At 41.5% G+C, this 19906-nt stretch overlaps 1 protein-coding gene across 3 annotated transcripts in view; it reads left to right on the forward strand.

The window, feature by feature from the left end:
• STK31 (serine/threonine kinase 31) overlaps positions 1–19906 on the forward strand; it is a 114665-nt gene that overhangs the window by 37770 nt on the left and 56989 nt on the right. For all 3 annotated transcript variants that reach the window (XM_070726414.1, XM_070726416.1, XM_070726413.1), the window contains exons 8-11: positions 448–595; positions 1324–1427; positions 4782–4941; positions 14972–15094. In XM_070726414.1, coding sequence (XP_070582515.1) covers positions 448–595; positions 1324–1427; positions 4782–4941; positions 14972–15094 — 535 coding nt within the window. The remainder of the gene's footprint in view (positions 1–447; positions 596–1323; positions 1428–4781; positions 4942–14971; positions 15095–19906) is intronic.

Consider the following 19906-nt stretch of genomic DNA (forward strand, 5'->3'; position numbering starts at 1 on the left):
CTAAAATAATCCTAAAGTAGAGATTTTTTATTACTTGAAAAGTTAAAAAACTCTCAAAAGGCAACAAACTTTCACATTGTCAATAAAACTATAAGGATGTGGCATACATTCTAGGAATTTAATTTGAAATGTAGTTACCACTCAAGTTAATGTGTGATGTGAATTTTTGAACTCATTTGGGATAATGCATATAATTTTCAGAGTTCTTCTAGCTTAGTAGTGGATTGGAACACTTTGGAAAAACGGACTTTACTTTCTTAGGAAGCAGAGCCATGAAATATTCTGTTTTACTCAGAGTTACATCAATGGTAAATTAATTATCGGCTAGTAAAGATGTTGTTGTTGAGCTTTTGACACATAGTTTTTTAAAAATACACCTCTGAAATTCTTCCGATGAATCTTCCTTATGTGTTCCAATAATAGTAGAACGGTAATTTATGATTTTAGAAGCATGTCAAATTTTACTCTGGAAAAGATAAGTGAGGATCAGAAGCTGATTGTGGAGATTGAGAAACTGAAAGAAGAAAACTGGACTTTCCAAAAAGAAAACTCTATTCTTTCTTGTCAGTATAAAATACAGGCATCTGAGCTAAAGGTAAGATACATATAATATTGCTACATCTGTAATTATGTAATTGTCAATTTTACACTAATGAAAGGATATAGAAAATTCTTTCTTCCTCCTTATTGGAAAAAGTAAAGGTAGATGCAGTTTTTCTTAGACTTTGTCAATTTAAGAAATAGGGACTTCAAGAATTCCCATCCAACACTATCATAAGAAGCACCGATCTATATGCTCTTTCTTTAACGTTTTTTAACTTTTGTCAGTATATTCTGTGGGCCTGACCAAATGTAATGGATATAAATGTAGGTGCCTGAGACAATAGCGGTCCAGCTAATATAAGCAAATCTTTACATTTTTAATTTATTTAATCTGGTATCCTTTAGCTCAAGAATAGTTCGTCCACAATCATTTGTAAAGAAGTCCTTTTGGCTATGATTGCTGAAAATTGGAGGCATTGCTAGCTACAATACAGGCTTATCATGGTCTTAAAATGAAACTCTGAAATTCATCTATGTTGGGAAAATGTTGCCTTGTCCGGATGTGTAATATGGCTTCATTCAATTTTCTTTATCATGCCTCGCCTTCCTTGGTTAATAGTAAATGTGTCCCTTGGCTGTTGAAAGGCTAACTACCCTCTGATTATATTGTACCTGTATGAAAGATCTACTTAGTCCTGTTCAGTTCTTCAATGAAAGATTTGATAGCATGTAAAAACCAATATCAGTGGGCTAATGCTTTCATTGGTATATCCAATGCAGAAAGAAAAGAAAGCTTCCAAGGAACGCCTTGATTCTATGGAAAATTATGTAGGAACTACAATGAGAAAATTGGCTATCAGTTTCGAAAAACTGAAAGAAATGAGGTATGTATGTTTCCAGACTATATCTGTAAAGAAAATTTTTTAGTTGATGTAAAAAATAATAATCCTGGATATTCTTTAAAACATTGATTTACTTTTATGATAACCTATGTTTTAAGCATAGTTTATATGAAATAGACCTAGCAAAATAAGCTGAGGGTTATGAAGAGAAATAATTCAAGATATTGCAGCCACAAAAAATAATTAAAAGTGAAAATTGGCAATATTTCACACATTTTTGCCATTTCAGTTTAGTTAGCTTGCATATTTTGGGATTTTTATCTATTTGTTTATAAAACAGATTTATTTAATTTTGGGAAGCCAAGGGTAGCATACAGGAATCTTGAACTGGTTTCTAAAAGCACCATACAAATGCATGTAGACAATCATTAATTCATTTTTACTGGTACAGTAGCTGAATTCATATATACTGTATTTTTCAGAGTATAAGAAGCATCGGAAAATATGATGCACCTTAGTTTTGGTGGAGGAAAACAAGAAAAAAAAATCTGCCTCTGCGTCTCAGCAATTTGCCTCACAGTAAACAGTGCGGATGATATACTGTTTGCTATGTATTTCTATGCATGTGTATTTGACCCTAGAAATAGCAAAGAATTGTAGAAATGTACATTATGACAGTATATTAATGCCATAAAGTTTTTCTTTGCCATCTGGCATTACATTAACGCCATAAAGTCACACTAACTCTTCCAAATTATTTAAATAGATCAATTCCAAACATGACTAAATCAGGTTTAACTCAACTGCCTTATCTAAATACTAAAACAGGACACTGTTACATTTCAGATTATGATTATGATTATGATTATTATTATTTATTAGATTTGTATGCTGCCCCTCTCCGTAGACTCGGAGCAGCTCACAACAACAATAAAACAATGTAAAACAAATTGTACTTTTACAGGTCTTTAAAATATATACTGGAAGTATATATTATTCTCTGCTATTTAAAAGAAGATATAATAGCACTGTGTCTCTTCTTCAGACCAAACATTTATTTTAAAAAACATTTTCATTTTGTTAAGTTATCTAGAACAGTGTTTCCCAACCTTTTTTGAGCCGTGGCACATTATTCATATTTTCAAAATCCTGGGGAACACTGAACGGGGCGGGGGGGGGGGCAGCTAAAGAAAAGTTTGGACAAAAAAAAATCTCTTCCTCCATTTCACTCTATTTCTCCCTCCCTCTTTCTCTCTCTTCCTTCCCTTCTTTCTCTCCATCCCTCTTTCTTTCTTCCTCTCTTTTTTGCTCTTTCTCTCTCCCTCCTTCCCTCCCTCTATGTCTTTCTCTCTCCCTTGCTCTCTGCCTCTCTTGCTATCTCTCTTTCATTCTCTCTCTTTCTCTGTCTCTCTTGCTATCTCTTTCTCTCTCTATCTCTTTCTCTCTCTCTCTCTGTCTCTCTCTCTCTGTCTCTCTTTCTCTCTCTCTTGCTATCTCTCTTTCTCTCTCTCTCTGTCTCTCTTTCTCTCTCTCTGCCTCACTTGCTATTGGTGCCTCCGTTCCGGAGCTCCGCCTCACAGCTGACCACTCTGCCGCTGCCCCACGGCTACTACCCACTGCGGCTGCTGAGAGAAAGAGAGAGGGAGAGAGGGGGGGGAGGGGGGCTACTACCCGCTGCGGCTGCGGCTGCCGCCACCATCACCCTCCCGCTGCGCACCGCCCTTCCGCTGCCGCTACCCTTCCACCAGACCCCAAAGCTCACCTGCTGCAGCCGCCAGGGAAGCTCCAGCTGGGCAGGGCGCTGCAGTTGCCGGAAAACTTGGAAAGTGCTAAGAAGGAAGCTCAGCTTCCGTTCTCACAACTTTTTGCTCTTCGCAAAAAGTTTCGAGACCAGAAGCTGAGCTGCTTTCTTCGCGGCACACCTGACCATGTCTCGCGGCACACCAGTGTGCCGCGGCACACTGGTTGGGAAACACTGATCTAGAACAATAATAAAGCAGTCTTTAAAAAAATAAGTCTAATATGTCACCAGTATATTTCCTATGCCTTATAATAATGATGCTGCTCTATGGAAACTATACCTGTTACACAAAATCTATATACATTTTTGAAATCAGAATAAAAAAATGATTCAGAAAAATACAACATCAACTGCGATGATTACAAAAAATATTTTTGTAGACGTGTGTAATTTGAACATTCTGTATACATTTATATGAGGGTTGCCCAGAAAATAATGCACCACATTTTTTTCTTCAACAATTATTTATTGAATACAATGAAACTTACACACAAGAAAGAATGATGTTTCTTCTACACTCCCTATTTTTCCATGTAATCTCCATCCCATTCTATAGTCTTCCTCCAGCGAGACACAAAGGTGTGTATGCCCTGTCGGTACCACTCCTTGTTCTGGTCACGAAGCCATTTCTGTACTGAGCGAATCACCTCTTCGTCATTCTCAAAATATCTTCCGTGACTAACCATACTTCTGGGGTTTTTTGTTTTTTTTCCAGAGTAAATTGTTTTTACTTTTTTCTTCCACATCATATAATACAAAAAAAATCATATACACTAGCACCTTGTGATACGAACCCCTCGTCTTACGAACTTTTTGAGATACGAACCCTGGGTTTGGGATTTTTGTGCCTCTTACGAACTTTTTTCGCCTTATGAACCCACCACCGTGAACACTTTCCGAATCAGAATCTGCAAAATCCCCAAACTGAACAGGAGTATACACAACAGCCAGGAGACAGACACAATTTTATCTGTCCAGAGTCCGAAAGGTGGCACACAGATCCAATAAATTAAATTAATTTAATTTAATTTAAATTAATTTAAAGTAAAGTAAAATTGAACAGGCTAAAAAGAGCGAGAAAATGAGACCAAAGAGTTGGAATAGAAGAGGCAAGTAGGGAGGAAATACAAGAAGGTATAAAAAGCAGAATAGAGATTAGCATCTTGGCAGTTGGTGAGGAAACAGGAAAGAAGATAGGCTGGGGTAAAGAAAAGAAATGAAGGGAAATATAGCAGTAGGCAACCTGATGGGAAGGTGCAGGAAGGCAAGTAGGCTGGGGAACGAGAAAGGAACAAGGGTTCAAAGACTGAGCATAGTCTGGGGTTAAATTTTATATTCTTCCGATAAAATATAGCTTTATCTTTTACCTAAGCCTATTGTTTCAGTATGTCTCTGATAATAGTATTCCTACATGAAAGATGCAATTTGTTGTTTTGTATATTTTTTAAAATTGTATATCAGATAGAATTAATTAAACTTGTACTATTGAGACATATTTTATTGAATAAAAAGAAAGAGATACATAGCAATGGATCTTAATTATATAGTGGACCTTAATTGTATAGTATTATAACAGTTCATTTTTAAATATTCAGGCAAAAACATGCAAAAGCTCAGTTGGAAGAAGATATTTTAGAAACTGCAGATAGAGTTATCAAAGAGAAATTTGTGGTTCCCCAATCCATGGAAACGCTGGAAAAGATATGGGCAGGTTATAATAATTCCCAGCAAGAAATACGACTTTGTAAAGATGTGGTAGGTGACATATCATACCATTTTATGGCAAATCATAAACTCCAATAATATCTCTAAAATTTTGTCGATGTAGCTGCTTATGTTTTTTAGCACAAGGATTTCCAAAGATTTAAATTGTGACCCTATTTTGCTAAGATACATCCATATGAATTAATTTATTTGATTTTTATCCTACTTATTACTTTATACGTAACACTAGATGGTGAAAATCCATAATATTCCTATTTTTCCACAACAACCCTGTGAGTTAAGTTGGACTAAAAGAGAGTAATTGGCTCAAAGTCACCCAGCTGGCTTTCATGCCTAAGGGAGGACTAGAATTTGTAAGTCTTCTGGTTTCTGATTCTTAACAATTAGACCAAACTGGCTCCATGTTAGAGCTGTCACTGATTATGGATTTTGTAAAGAGGAGAAAGCAACTTGCAGGTCATTATTAGCAAATTTTTATAGCTTTTCTCTTCCCACTACTGATCAGCAACGGGATAGTGGAATGGAGTAAAATTTGACAATTTGTTGGACTGCAATAACTTTGTGTGTGTATATGGGGGCGGGGGAGAGAGAATGAGTGTGAGTGAGTGAGAGAGGGAGAATGAACGTCTTAAATTTTTTAATATATTTTTTAATTGAATTGTTTTAAAGACAAAACAATATGAAAAATAAAATATACATATTGACATATTCCAGTGATGAGGAGTTTGAATAAAAAGAGGAGGAGAAAGGAGGGAATTTTTTGGTGAATTCCTAGCAGTTTGGTAGCCTGGATTTGCTTTCTGTAGGATGAGTGACAGCGGGATTATAGCGATGATGAATAGCAATGGGGACAAAGAATCCCCCTGGAAGATGCCCGTTCTGATGTTGATCAATCCATAGCTTTCATTCCCAACAAAAAGCTCAGTCTTCCAATATTTCATCGCCTTTTCTATGAATTTCCTGATGTTTTCTTTGACTCCAATGACTTCCAGGCATTTTATGATCCAGCTGTGTGGCAATGAGTCAAAGGCTTTCTTGTAGTCAATCCAGGTCATGTATAGGTCTATTTTCCTGTTCTTGCAGTTCTTCGAAATCATTTTATCAATTGGGAGCTGGTCTTTCGTACCTCTACTTCGTCTTTTATTGCCCTTTTGCTCCACTGGCATGATGTCATTTTCTTCTAGGTCAGTGATGGCGAACCTATGACACGCGTGTCACCACTGACACGCCTAGCCATTTTCGGTGACACGCGGCCGCCGGAGAAACAGGGAGCTTTAGGGAGTGCAATTGCAACCGCAATTATTATTATTTTTCCTCTCCCCTTAATTAAGAGGCCGGGCGATTTCCCCCGCCGATATTTGCGATGGCTGGGAGGGGCGAGAACACCGCCTCCCAGCTGATTGGCGTGGTGCCAAGCATCAAACGGTGGTTGGCTCGCAGGGGCCGCTGGGAGCGAGGGGAGGGGTTGCAGGCCTCCTCCCTTCCCCCTGCCCAGGAAAGAGTTGTAAGAAAGTTGTAAGAAAGCGCGCTGCTTTCTCGGAAAGCCAGCTTTCCTGGCCAGCACAGGGCTTTCCCGCCGCTCCCTCCCTCCGAAAACACAACGGAGGTCCACAGCGAAGCCGAGTGGAGCAACGGGAGGCTCAGGCTGGTGGCGGTAGACCTCCGGGGGTTTTTTTCGGCGGGGGGGGGGGGGGGTAGGAGGACCTTCCTGGCTTTCCGGGGCAGCTGGCTTGAGACTTGTGCCGGTCAGCAAAGCCAGCTGCACGCCGGAGATGTGGAGAGAAAGAAGGGAAAGAGAGGGAGGGAAAGAGGAGAGGACAGAAGGAGGGAGGGAAGGAAGGGAGAGAAAAGGGGGACAGAGGGAGGGAAGGAGGGGGAGAGAGAAAGGGAGGAAGAGAGGAAGGAAGGGAGACATAAATATAAAGAGGGAGAGAGAGGGGAATAGGGGAAGGAAGGAAAAGATAAAAAAGTGGAAGGAAGAGAGAAGAAAGGAAGGGAGAGAGAGAGAGAGAGAAAGAGAGAGAGAAGATAGGAAGGAAGAGAGAGTGAGAGAGAGCAAGAAAGAAAGAGGGAAAGATTGAGAAAGGCAGCGTGTGTGTGTGTGCGCGTGCGTGTGTGCCGCTGATGGTCCGGGAGCTTAGCGTGTGCGTGGAGAGATGAAGAGAAAGAGGGAGAAACGCAGCGTGTGTGGGGTGTGCGCGCGCGCGTGTGTGTGCTGCCAGCGTGTGCGTGGAGAGATGAAGGAAAAGAGTGTGTGTGTGTGTGTGTGTGTGTGTGTGTGCCGCTGATGGTCCGGCAGCTGCAGCGTGTGGGGGGGGGGGGGGCGCCGATGCTAAGGCAGTCCGTCCGTGGTGGGGCTGCAGGGCAGGCACAGCAGCCCAGGGAGAAAGAGGGAATTGAGATAAAGAGAGAGGGAGAGATGAAGGGAAAGAGGGAGGGAGAGATAGAAAGGAAAGAGGGAGGGAGGAAAGGGAGGGAGAGATAGAAAAAAAGAGGGAGGGAGGGAGAGATAGAAAGGAGGGTGAGGGGTAGTAGGATAGGGAGAGGGAAAAGGAAGGGCTTGGAGAAAGGCAGGGTGAGAGAAAGATAGAAAGGAAAGAGGGAGGGAGGGAGGAAAGAGGGAGGGAGACATAGAAAGGATAGAATTATAGATGCAAGAACTCGCTCATGTGTGATAGCGCACGCCCACACTTTATTTATTTATTTATTTATTTATTTATTTATTTATTTATTTATTTATTTATACTTATATGCCGCCCAGTCCCAAAGGGACTGTCACTCAGACACTGTACTTTTCCGCCCACCCCGAAAAAAAATTAGAGGGAACACTGCCCTCGCCCCTCTGCTCCCTGCTCGCCTTCCAGAACAGTGTTACAGGAGACGGTGCTAAGGTAAACCCTTTCCGGGTTATTAATTTGTAATTTTAAAAAATCATGCCGGGCTCGCAAAAAAGAGAGTCTGGAAAAAAAACCTGCGTGGACGTCGCACCATTTGCTTCCTCCTTTGGCGGCTCATAACTAGATTTTTACAACCCCCCACCCCCCTTGATAAGCTTTTTCTTGAATCTGAACAGTTTGGGGGTTCGCCAAAGAGAGAAAAGTGAACGAGAGGGAGAGAGAAAGGGAGGAAGAGAGAAAAGTGAACGAGAGGGATAGAGAAAGGGAGGAAGAGAGGAAGGAAGGAAGAGATAAATATAAAGGGAGAGAGGGAGAAAGAGAGGGAGGGGAAGAGGGGAAGGAAGGAAAAGAGAGAGAGAAAGAGAAAAAAGTGGAAGGAAGAGAAAAAAAGGAAGGGAGAGAGAGAGAAAGAGAAAAAAGTGGAAGGAAGAGAGAAGGAAAGAAAGGAAGGAAGGGAGAGAGAGAGAAAGAGTGTGAGAGAGAAGATAGGAAGAGAGAGGGAGAGAAATGATAGAATAAAGGGGAGAAAAAAAAGAAATGAGAAAATGATTGAGGCAGAGAATGACAGGAAAGAGAGAGAAAGATAATTATGAATATTTGTTATTTAAACTATAAATATCACAAAATTATGTTTTTTTCTCAAGGTGACACACCACCCGAGTTATGCTCAGTTTTTTGGCGAATTTTGACACACCAAGCTCAAAAGGTTGCCCATCACTGTTCTAGGTAGTCGTGAATTCTGTCAGCTATGATACCTGTCAGCAGTTTGAGCATGGTCGGCAAACATGTTATTGGCCTGTAGTTTTCTGGTATGGCTCCTTTCGCTGCGTCTTTCTGTATTAAATATGTTCTGCCAGTTGTAAGCCATTCACTGATATTTCCTGTCTGCAGCATTACCAGTTTAGAGTGCTCCCATTTGGTCTCTCTTTGTGGTGATTGAAAGATGGATTAGAAGTGCCTACGAAGTAGGCGGTCTCTCACGCCCAGCTAGCATTACAGCTCATTCGATGCGCAGTGCTGCCACTTCGGCAACCTGGGCTACTCAGTGTCCTTTAGAAGAGCTTTGCCGGGCCGCCATTTGGTCCTCTCTGTCCCAGTTTATTAGGCATTATAAAATTGATAAGTATGCCTCCTCATTAGTCTAGGTTGCACAGTTTAGAAGTGGAGATCTTCCTTCTCTTGGGACTTAGGGCTTTGGTAAGTCCCATCCTGACTGCTTACTCCTCCCATGTGGATGCTGTCAAAGTCCCCAATGAAGATGATGTCCCCAAAAGGGGCTAAGAGCAACCCAGCCGTGTGTGGGGTCACCCACGAACGCAAATCCTAGAAAGAAGAACCTGGACACATTCTCTCTCTGGGTGGAGTGACATGGAGTAGAGCCATGCGCTCCTTTTTATTTGGGAACATAAGGAAATGGGGTATAATTACATATACATGTCAAATGATACATCCAACCATACAGCTTCATACGTATCCTTTTGAGTTCTTCCTTTCCCATAGATATCAAGAAACAATCTCCTTGGAACTTCCTAAAAACAGATGTTCATTCACACCTAATTTCTCTGAAGTCTTTTTCCTATCTTGCTAATCTTCCTTAATTGCCCTGCTGTTTGTGTGCTCCAGGCAATGAAATTTCCCCCCTTTGATCCTATAATGTCCTGTTTATTTGAGCCCCGTTTGTTTCCCTGTAGTGATCGCCAGTAATGCAGATTAGGCGAGTTTATTGCCTTTCCTTGTCCTGGGTTTTATAGAAATAGAGTATTTTTTATGCTAGAAATCCAGATTTAATACAATCCTATTCTAACATAATTTGCTATACTGCAACATCTCCTCCTTTTTTATTTGAATGCAAGTACCTATGTCAGTACTCTGTTCTTATTTTTTCATCACAGGAGAAATGAAAGGATTTTTACATTGGATCCTCACAAAACAGTCCTGGGGGGGGGGTTTAAGGGGCTGAGTAGACTCATACAATACATTGTGAACAAAGGCAGAACGACACATAGAAAACAAGGAAGGAATACATTGGATAAAACAACATAACAATATAGCGGCTGAAATGATACCTATCACATACATAAAAATTACCCTTAACCAAGAGCCACCCGGAAGCCATGACCATAGAGCATTCCACCAATTGGGTAATATGTCTGTGCCCATGTTGTCCACCAATTGTTTCATCTCCTTAATCTGTTCTTCTATGGTGGCAGAGTTATCAGTGAGATTGAAACAACACATGTTCTTAATTGCCTGACAGCCTCGATGGTGAAGTAACAATAAAAAGTCAATGGCAGCCCTGTTATCTAATATTGCATGTCTCAGGTCAGATTGCTCTTCATTTAAACCAGCCAAGGCGATGGAGGTTCTGTTAATATCTTTTGCCAAGGGACAAGCAAGATTTCCTATCAAATGCTGATTATATACTGCCAAAGTGGGCACCCCTAGAAGTGAGGCAGTTAAAGGAATATATTCAGCTTTGTTCAATAAGGCAATGCTATCATCACAGGTGTTATCCAAGGGAATAATAGTTCTGCGTTGCCGATAATGGTGAGACAAAAGTACATCTTGCTTGGAGGGGAGAACGGGAACTAGGTGGGTGAGGCTACAAACGGTTTCGGATAGGTTTGCTGGAATATAGTTGAAGGTCCTGTCACCACATGTAAAAAATCAGCCTGGGGGAAGCAGAACATGACCATAGGCAAATGATACATTTTGAATGGTTGAGCAATTGCGCTTCCACGTGGCAGGTGACAATTTCAAGCAGCGTGGGTGGGACTGATGGATGGAACAATTAACAATACGGGCACACGCCACATCTGCTCCTATGGCAACGTGAGGGGTATATAATGACATTGCTCCAGAAGGGAGACGATATGACTTGGGACCCCATTCATAATACCGGGCATAATGTAGTTCCTGGGCAGTTAAAAACATCGACAAAGAGGAATCATTAAGGAACACAGAAAGGGGGGTGCATACAGGAATCAGACAATGCCCAAGAACCATATGCATATCAACAGTTTGCGACAAACAAAATGTAGACAAGTTGGAAATATTTGCGAGACGTAGCCAAATATTATACTCCATCCGTTGTTGCAGGTCCATAGAACGTCTGGGGCGGGTGTAAGTGGGAGCACGGGAACAGGTAGTAAAAGCAATAATAAAAAATATGCACAAAAAACACAATAGAAAAATAAAAACATGTAAGAAAAATGGCGTACATGACATTGGTCCATTTAATTTATCCCATAGAGTGAAATGGGAGGCGCGTTTGTGAATGCGCAAAACAGGGCATCCTCATGGAGGAAAGTGTCTTGGAGGGTCAGGAAAAACTTCATCATAAGGTGGAGGTTGACGCAGTCCGGATTCCTGGATGGGCGTGGGAACAGCCTCTGTAGGTGAGGTGGACATCATTGATCAAGGATACAGCACTCAGAGAGGTCAGGGAGGGATTGCTTCTTTTCCTTAGTTTTTGGCAAAAAGGGGTGCACATGTCGGCCAGGGACCCACAACACACGATCTTTTAGTTGCACTGCAGCGTAACCTCGGCCCCAGGTGATGAGATCTGCGGGGCCTCTCCAGGTCAGATCTGGAAGTAACCTGTAATAAATGGGGGGTCGGGGGGGGGCAAGGATTCATGCGAGGCAAAATGTCGCTGTGCAGCAGTAGAGAGAGCGGAGGGCCCAGTTAAGTTTAAAAAATTAAGAGTAAAAAGTACTCTGTTTAATTGTTTTTGCAAGGACGAGAGGCCCGAAGGGATTTTCTCCGTTTTTAATTTTTCTAGCGCCCGTTTAACGGTTAAGTTGGCCCTTTCAGACAGAGCCTGACCCTGGCTGTTATGAATAATGCCAAACTTATGCTTGATGCCCCAAGTATTACAAAATTGCGCAAAAGCTGAGCTTTTATAAGCGGGACCATTGTCTGTTTTGAGTTCTTTAGGGCGTCCCATTGTTGCAAAGGTGCGAATACAATGATTGATAACATGTTTCGTGGCCTAGCCTCTCTGTGGGGAGGCCATAATAAAGCCAGAATAAGTATCAACAGAAACATGTAAATATTTCCAGGGCGCAAAAGGTTGGAATTGCGTAACATCCATTTGCCAAATTTGTGAAGCCTCAAGACCACGCGGGTTGACCCCCATGGGAATGGAGTTAGCATGCTGACTGCATGTGGGACACTGCTGAACAATGGCCGAGGCTTCAGATTTTGAGATACTAAATTGTTTGGCGAGAGCTTTGGCATTTTGGTGAAAATAGGAGTGGCTCTCCCAAGGGGTTGGGGAGGACAGAGAAAAAATAGCAGATGCCAAGTCCAAGTGCCGTTTAGCTTCTGCACCCTTCCAGGGAAGCCAGCTATTTCGAAGCTCGCTTGACAAGGTCCTCGTGGAGGATAAAGACAAGCAAAGGTGATGCCAAGATCTGCCAGACGCTCTGACAGACACCAGACGGCCTTTGCTCTCTGGCAGCCATTTCGACAGGATTCTTCCTTGGCGAACCCCCAGAACCCAAGGTCCTATACACAGGAGGGATATAACCAGGGAACCTTTAGGGTTGACAGGGGAGGTTATGGAAATCGAGCCAGACAATATCAGCAGCCCATGAAGCCTTTCAAGCCCAACAACCAGAAAGGCTTCCAGGGTCAGAAGTGACTCCGAGGGAGACATCCCAATAAGAGGACGGCTCCAGTCCTTTACCGAAGCTTGGGAATCGACCTCAACAGATACTTGGGCTCTTTCCACGATATCCCAGGGTCTGCGGATCAACTTCCTTTCAACCCCTCCTCAACGCTTCTTACAACGTCCATGGATCCGTTGTCCTCAAAAGAGAGCCCTCCTAATCCAGGAGGTGAATCATCTGCTCGACATCGGAGCCATAGAGACAGTTCCCCCAAGTCAAAGAGGCCTAGGGTACTACTCGATAGTGTTCATAGTGCCCAAGGTATCAGGGGGATGCAGATTGATTCTCAATTTGAAACAACTCAACATTTACATCAGATATTTGAGATTCAATATGCACTCTCTGCGTTACATTCTCTCATCCATCAGACAAGGCGACTGGATGACTTCTATCGACCTGAAAGAGGCATACCTCCACGTACCGGTACATCCCAACCATTGGAAATACCTCAGGTTTTGCATAGAGAACCAGTATTACCAGTACTGGGCAATGCCCTTCAGGTTATCCTCCGCCCCGAGGACGTTTACAAAACTTTTGGACATACTCACAGCATCCCTAAGGTCTCGTTCAATTCGCCTTCTGGCGTATTTGGACGACATCGTGATTCTCTCAAGGAACCCCAAGCGGGCACAAGAGGATCTCAGTCTCACCATTCAAGTTTTACAGAGTCACGGTTTTACAATAAACCTATTGAAGAGCCATCTAAGTCCGACCACGTGCCTTCCACATTTAGGCACGATAATAGACACTCGGGCAAGCGGATGCCAAGTCCAAGTGGCGTATCTTTCGGAAGACCGCAACCTGAAGAACCTATGCATGGTGGATCTCCTCTGCCAGCGGAAATGAGTGTCCCTAGCCTTTCTTTCTTAACTGCTAGGAAAATTTGTCTCCTGCATAGATATCATACCCTGGGCCTGACTGCATGCCAGAACGCTACAGTGGTTCCTCCTACCCTTTCAACGGAGCAGAACTAGCCACACCACACGTTTGGTACTTGTTTCCAGAAAGGTCAGATGTTCACTTCTGCAGCGATTCTCCGAGGCTTTCTGTTCCTGAAACAGGACAAGGTAGTCATCACCACAGACATGAACCTTACGGGTTGGGGAGCACACTCCGACTCGCAGGTGGCCCAGAGATTATGGACACGGGAGGATTTGACAGAGATAAACATCAACTTCCTAGAATTGAGGGCAGTGTTCTTGGCCTTACAAGCCTTCCAGACACAGTGCCAAGACAATCATGGTATATCCCATGTTGGACTCTCCGCAGCAGTGCATTGGAGAAGGACTGTTGTACTCATCTGAATGGTCTTCTCGATGCACTCCGAGGAGAGTCCAAACCCAACCCGGCCATTTGGCCCAGGGGCTCAATTCTTTTACTGTTGAATTAATAAAGTTGTGTTTTTTGCACTACTCCTTCATTTTTATTGACTGAGCTATTGGGGGTAGCTATGGGGCGGAGCTAATTATTATTCTAATCTAACTCAGTCCCTAACCAATCAGGCTGAAGTATCACCCATGTTGGATTCTCCTCGCAGTGCATTGAGAAGACCGTTCAGGTGAGTACAACGGTCCTTCTGTTAATTGTTAAACTGTTTACAAAAGAGTAAATTTGTCTTCCTTGCAACTAAATGTGTGAGAGGGGGTATTCCATCTCCCCCTGCCCCATGTTCTGCATCTGGATTGAAAAACTGTCAATTCATGTAGATACTACCATAAGGTTTTGGTCTTAAATAATGTAGTTTGGGAAAAGTCCATAAGTGAGGGTAAAATATTTGACATAACTTTACATAACAAATATAGCTTCTTTTACTCACTTGTCTAATTGCAAGCATTGAGAATTTGGTTGCTTTTGCTTTTATCTATACTGGCTTGTAAGCATTATACAGTAAATGATCCAACATTTGTGATTGCACTAGTTTCTGAAAACTGATGTCATGGATCAATGTCAGTGGTGTTTTAGGTTATACAAAAACCTGGAGGTAAATCAGGATGCACTGCAGAAGGCTGTTAACACTTCTTATGCTTAAGTTTATTTTCAGATGGTATCATTAACTGCCTAAATTTGGGCTTATCCTATAGGGTTGTTCTATACCTTGCTTAAGGTTAGAACATCACTGAATATAGTAATATTCCAACACTTAAAATTGTCACAGCACTCCCTCAGTTACATAATCAGAATCTGGATTTTTGGTAAATGGCATATATTTATGATGATTGCATTTTCTCGGGATCATGAGATTACAATTTGTGACCTTCCCAGATGGATTCTAATAAGCAAAGTCAATGGGAGAAAGCAGATTTGGTTAATGATTGCAAGATTCACAATCATGCATCGTTTCTTTAATAATTGTGGCAGAAAAGGTTATAAGCTTGGGCACAGCTCATTTAACAACTCCTTTGTTTAGCAACAGAAATTTTGGTTCCCGTTGTCGTTGTAAATTGAGGAATATCTGTAAATCTCCATTTTGCATTCTCTTCTGCACAGGATGAAATACAGAGCTTGATTTTCCAGAGGAATGAATTGCAACATAAATTATACAAAGCTGTAGAAGAATTCATTATGGAAGTGGATGATCTGCCTCTTTCTGAGCGCTTAGAAACGTTGAAGGTTGGGTCCCAAATGACATTGTATTTATTTTGTTTTATGTTTATGAGATGCTCTCCAAATCATATTACAATTTTGTATTATCATAAACAGCATGGGATCATTCTGACATTTATTTTTACAAACATTAATATTTAAATTAACTTCTGATGGATCATTCTTTGTCAAATGGACCAGGTCTCCATGATTGATTTTTGCAGCCTTATTTGAAAAGAAACCATCACAAAAACAACATATATGTTAGGAAAAAACATGCTCCTTCTAGTGAAATAAAAATGAAGATGATTGAAGGTGAGAAAACAGAGAACTGTTTCATTACCTTCAATCATCTTCATTAGAAAGAGCAAGTTTTTTTCTATCGCTCTCTGTTTTCTCATCTTCAGTCATCCTCATTTTTATTTCATTAGGAAGAGCATGTTTTTTTCTATCATATATGTTGTTTTTCTGATGGTTTCCTTTCAAATAAGGCTTCATTTTCACCTGGTCCTCTTGACAAAAAATGATCCTGATGTAACCATAGAGCTTCCTGATGCAGTTGTTTCTAATTTGAAATATTGACAAATGTCCATTATGTTTTACTTTTAAAAAGTGTGCCATCTAAGCAGGTCATGCTATTCAAAATAGTATTTAGGAATGACATCAGAATAGGCATATGTATGCTGTTCCTGTTTGAAATCTACTATGTAATGCAAAAACAAGTAATCATAGATAAAGGAAATTAAAGCTAAGGAAAAAGAGAAAGAAAAGGATCTCTACATCTTTATGATTTCTCATTCATAAAAAACCCTAAGATATCACATTAATTAGCAATTTGAGTTTACTTATCGTTCCTCTCCTACAAAAACTTCTTATACTGACATCCATAAATATATTTTCAAGCTACAGACTAGCTTTATATTTTTTTCCATATTCTCAGTATGGCTGTAATGTGTTCTTTTTAAACTATACCAAATTTATTGCTCACCGCCTTAAGTCCCTCTGAGGGAAGTTAGCAGTGCAGAAATGTGAAAATATATAGATAAATAAATAATTTGATTAACTCAAATTCCAAAGAGACATCAAAAGCATTGGACCCTACACAGTTGGGGTTTTATATCTAGCTATAATAGTTGGTTTTATTTGGAAAAAGAATACCGAGGACATAAAAGTAAAACATACAAACATGTGTATGGGAGTTGTTTTTATATGAATTGTCTTATACCACCTTTTCTATTACTATTTGTAGTATATAATGTTCTCTAATAATTTCTGTATACAATATTCTTCTACTATTATTCTCAGCTCTATAATACTTGTACTAATATTACTATTGCTACTGTACTATTACTATTATTTATATGATGGTGATATTACTCATTCAGTTGTGTTCGACAGTGTATTCTTGGGCATCTTGGTCTGTCTTTAGTCTTCCCCTGCTCCAATTTTGTTTTACTGTTATATTCTTCTTTATTAATAGGTAGCAGGTAAAGCACTGGAGCTTACCCAATATTGTGCTGGCTTGGCTGTGCCTTTTCCCCCCTCCTCCTGCCTGTCTGAAGAAAATTGCTTTTTTAATTTGGCTTTTTTCTGGTAGCAGTAGCTGCTGTTTCAGAAGCATGCATATTTTCTTTGTTCTCCTTGCTTCACCTCTTCCTCCACTTGTTTCAGAGTGAAGCATTTTATGAGCAATTCTGCATAAAGAACCCAGGGAGAGGGCTCAAATAGGAGGAGAGAAAGGCAACAGAGATGCATGTAATTTTATCCACGCTTCTACAATGACATATGTAAAAAATGATTTTTACAATCTTTGATAAATCCTTGGCTTTATTGTACTATAAGTGTTCAAACCATCCAAGTGTTAGGCTGAAGCCATTTTATTTGGGATCTTAAGTCTGAAACACTTATTGGAATAAGATGGGGTTGGCCAGGGGTCCAGTATATATCCCCACCGGTTCTACCATGGATTTGCTAATTAAGCATTGTGTACAGCCCCTTTCCACAATTGCATCTATTTCTACTTCTTCCCCAGTCTATAAGTTTGGCTTTGATGGCAAAGGGGCAGATGGCTACACTTACCATTGGGGTGTCTTCACCGCTGCTTTCTCCCTCGGAGCATGGAGAGGGTTACTCATCTGGCAGAGTCTTAGTTCTTTCAGACTGGGGAGGAGCACCCTCCATTTGTTGGGCAAGCCAACTTCTTTTGGAGGGATTGGGAGGTCCCTTCCTGGTTTGGCAGATACTTGAATTCTCACTTGAGATACTGGGGCTGGCGTATTATTGAATATGTATCGAGGAGGATGAGTGTAAAAATGCACCTAACTGCCCACTGTGGAGCTTCCAAATCAGAGTCATTCCACTTGGACTACAAGGGCCTCCACCCGCACCTGTACAAGGAAGTGCTCATTTATTTGGAAAAGATTCTCATCTTCAGTGAGACTCTGGAAGACAGAATTGGACTTTTTACCTCCTCCGCTTGGTCACGACTGGTTCATCCCAGGTGTTCTGTCTCCAGATATTGGACACTGACTTTTCTCCTTGACTGAATCGGCTCTAGCTCTTTGTCCCAGCCTGTCCTGTCCTGTCCCCTTTGTCCCAGCTCTTTTGCTGAACGGGTCCAAAAGCCCATTTATCCAGGGCTTCTGGGTGCACAGGACACTTTGCCGCCAACCAATCAGAGGCTCTGTATGTGTTTGCATGCTCTTCCCTCACTGCTGTTTTCTCTCACTTTTAAAGTCACTCCGACCACGTATGCAGCGCAGGTTGCTCTCACTTTTAAAGTGTGTGTCTGTGTTTGCACGCCTTTCCCTCCCTACTGGTTTCCTCTCACTTTTAAAGCATGTCTGTGTGTGTATGCGTGTGTGTGTGTCCTCTGGTTTTCACTTTTTATCCAGCACAGATTTTTCTCACTTTTTAAGCGTGTCTCTGTGTGTGTTTGCATGCCCTTCCCTCCCTGCTGGTTTTCTCTCACTTTTAAAGCATGTGTCTGTGTGTATGTGTGTCTTCTGGTTTTCTCTCACTTTTTATCCAGTGCAGGTTTCTCTCCCTTTTAAAGCATGTGTGTATGTGTGTGTGTGTGTGTGTGTGTGTGTGTGTGTGTGTGTGTGTGTGCATGTTTGCATGCCTTTCCCTCCCTCCTGGTTTTTTCTCACTTTCAAAGCGTGTGTGTGTCCACTGCTTTCTCACTTTTTATCCAGCGCAGGTTTCTCTCTCTTTTAAAGTATGTGTGTGTTTGCCTGCCCTTCTCTCCCCGCTGGTTTTCTCTTACTTTTAAAGTGTGTGTGTGTGTGTTTGCCTGCCCTTCTCTCCCTGCTGGTTTTCTCTCACTTTTAAAGTCACTCCAACTCACCCTCTTTCTCTCTCTCTCTCTCTTGCTTTCTCTCCCTCTCTTTCTCTCCCTCTCTCTCTCTCTCTGTTTTTGCATGCATGCCTTTCTCTCCCTCCTGGTTTTTTCTCACTTTTAAAGCGTGTGTGTGTCCACTGCTTTCTCACTTTTTATCCAGCGCAGGTTTCTCTCTCTTTTAAAGTATGTGTGTGTTTGCCTGCTCTTCTCTCCCCGCTGGTTTTCTCTTACTTTTAAAGTCACTCCAACTCACTCTCTTTCTCTCTCTCTCTTGCTTTCTCTTTCTCTCTTCCCCTCTCTTGCTCTCCCTCTCTCTCTCTCTGTTTTTGCATGCATGCCTTTCCCTCCCCACTGGTTTTCTCTCACTTTTAAAGTCACTCCAACCACATATCCAGTGCAATTTCTCTCACTTTTAAAGCATCTCTCTCTCTGTCTCTCTCCCTTCTTCTCTCTCTGTGTATGTGTGTGTCTGTGTGTGTGTTTGCATGCCCTCCCCTCCCCACTGGTTTTCCCTGACTTTTAAAGTCACTCCAACCACATATCCAGTGCAGATTTCTCTCATTTTTAAAGTGTGTTTGTCTGTCCACTGGTTTTCTCTCACTTTTTATCCAGTGCAGGTTTCTCTCACTTTTAAAGTGTGTGTGTGTGTGTGTGTGTGTGTTTGTCTGCATGCCCTTGCTGCTGGTTTTCTCTCACTTTTAAAGTCATGCTGACCATGTATCCAGCGCAGGATCTTTTGGTCTCTTTCTCCCCATCGCTCCAATTCCCCCTACCCTATGTCAGTTTGGCTCTCCTCCAGAAGAAACTTTGGAAAGGGGAAGGAGAAGAAAGGAGGAGAAGGAAGCATACATTTGAGCTTGTCAGACCTGGGGGAAACCCTCAGGGCTAGGGCTTGAGAGGCTAAGCTGTAGTTTTAGCACACGCATGCTCACGTATGTTCTGCAACAACGCCCATTGCTTTGGGCAAAGAGAAGAGCGCAGAGGGAGCGATCCAAAAAGCTGGCTGTGGGGAGATCAAGATGTACATAAAATTTCTGACTATTGTTGGAGCATCAAGTGAGAATGTTCACAGATTAAGCACTCCAGAAAAAGTTGTAAGTGAAAATTTTTACCTTAATATGTATAATTACCGTTCGATAAAAAAACAACTATTTGTATAAAAACAATTTAACTTGCAGTAACTATTATAGCCTTTATATGAATAAAATTATTCTTTGTAAACAGTATATTTTATTCCACAAATAATTTAGAAACATATTTTGTAACAATTTAAATTTCCTAACAGTTTTAAGTACTGGTTAGGTTAGGTTAACTCAGTGTTTCTCAATTATTTTCTGTTGCGCCTCCCCTCCCCCAGGAAGGAGTAAACATTTTGCGGGGGGCCCTCCCTAAACTCTACCAGGACAATTGTTTGCAATATTTGGCACGTTTTCACTGAAAAAACTCAAGCAGCTTATTAGTGTGATTGGAATTGGTAGATTAAATTAAAATAGTAA

Source organism: Erythrolamprus reginae, chromosome Z (genome assembly GCF_031021105.1).
Source record: "Erythrolamprus reginae isolate rEryReg1 chromosome Z, rEryReg1.hap1, whole genome shotgun sequence".
NCBI classification, from domain to species: Eukaryota; Metazoa; Chordata; class Lepidosauria; order Squamata; family Dipsadidae; genus Erythrolamprus; species Erythrolamprus reginae.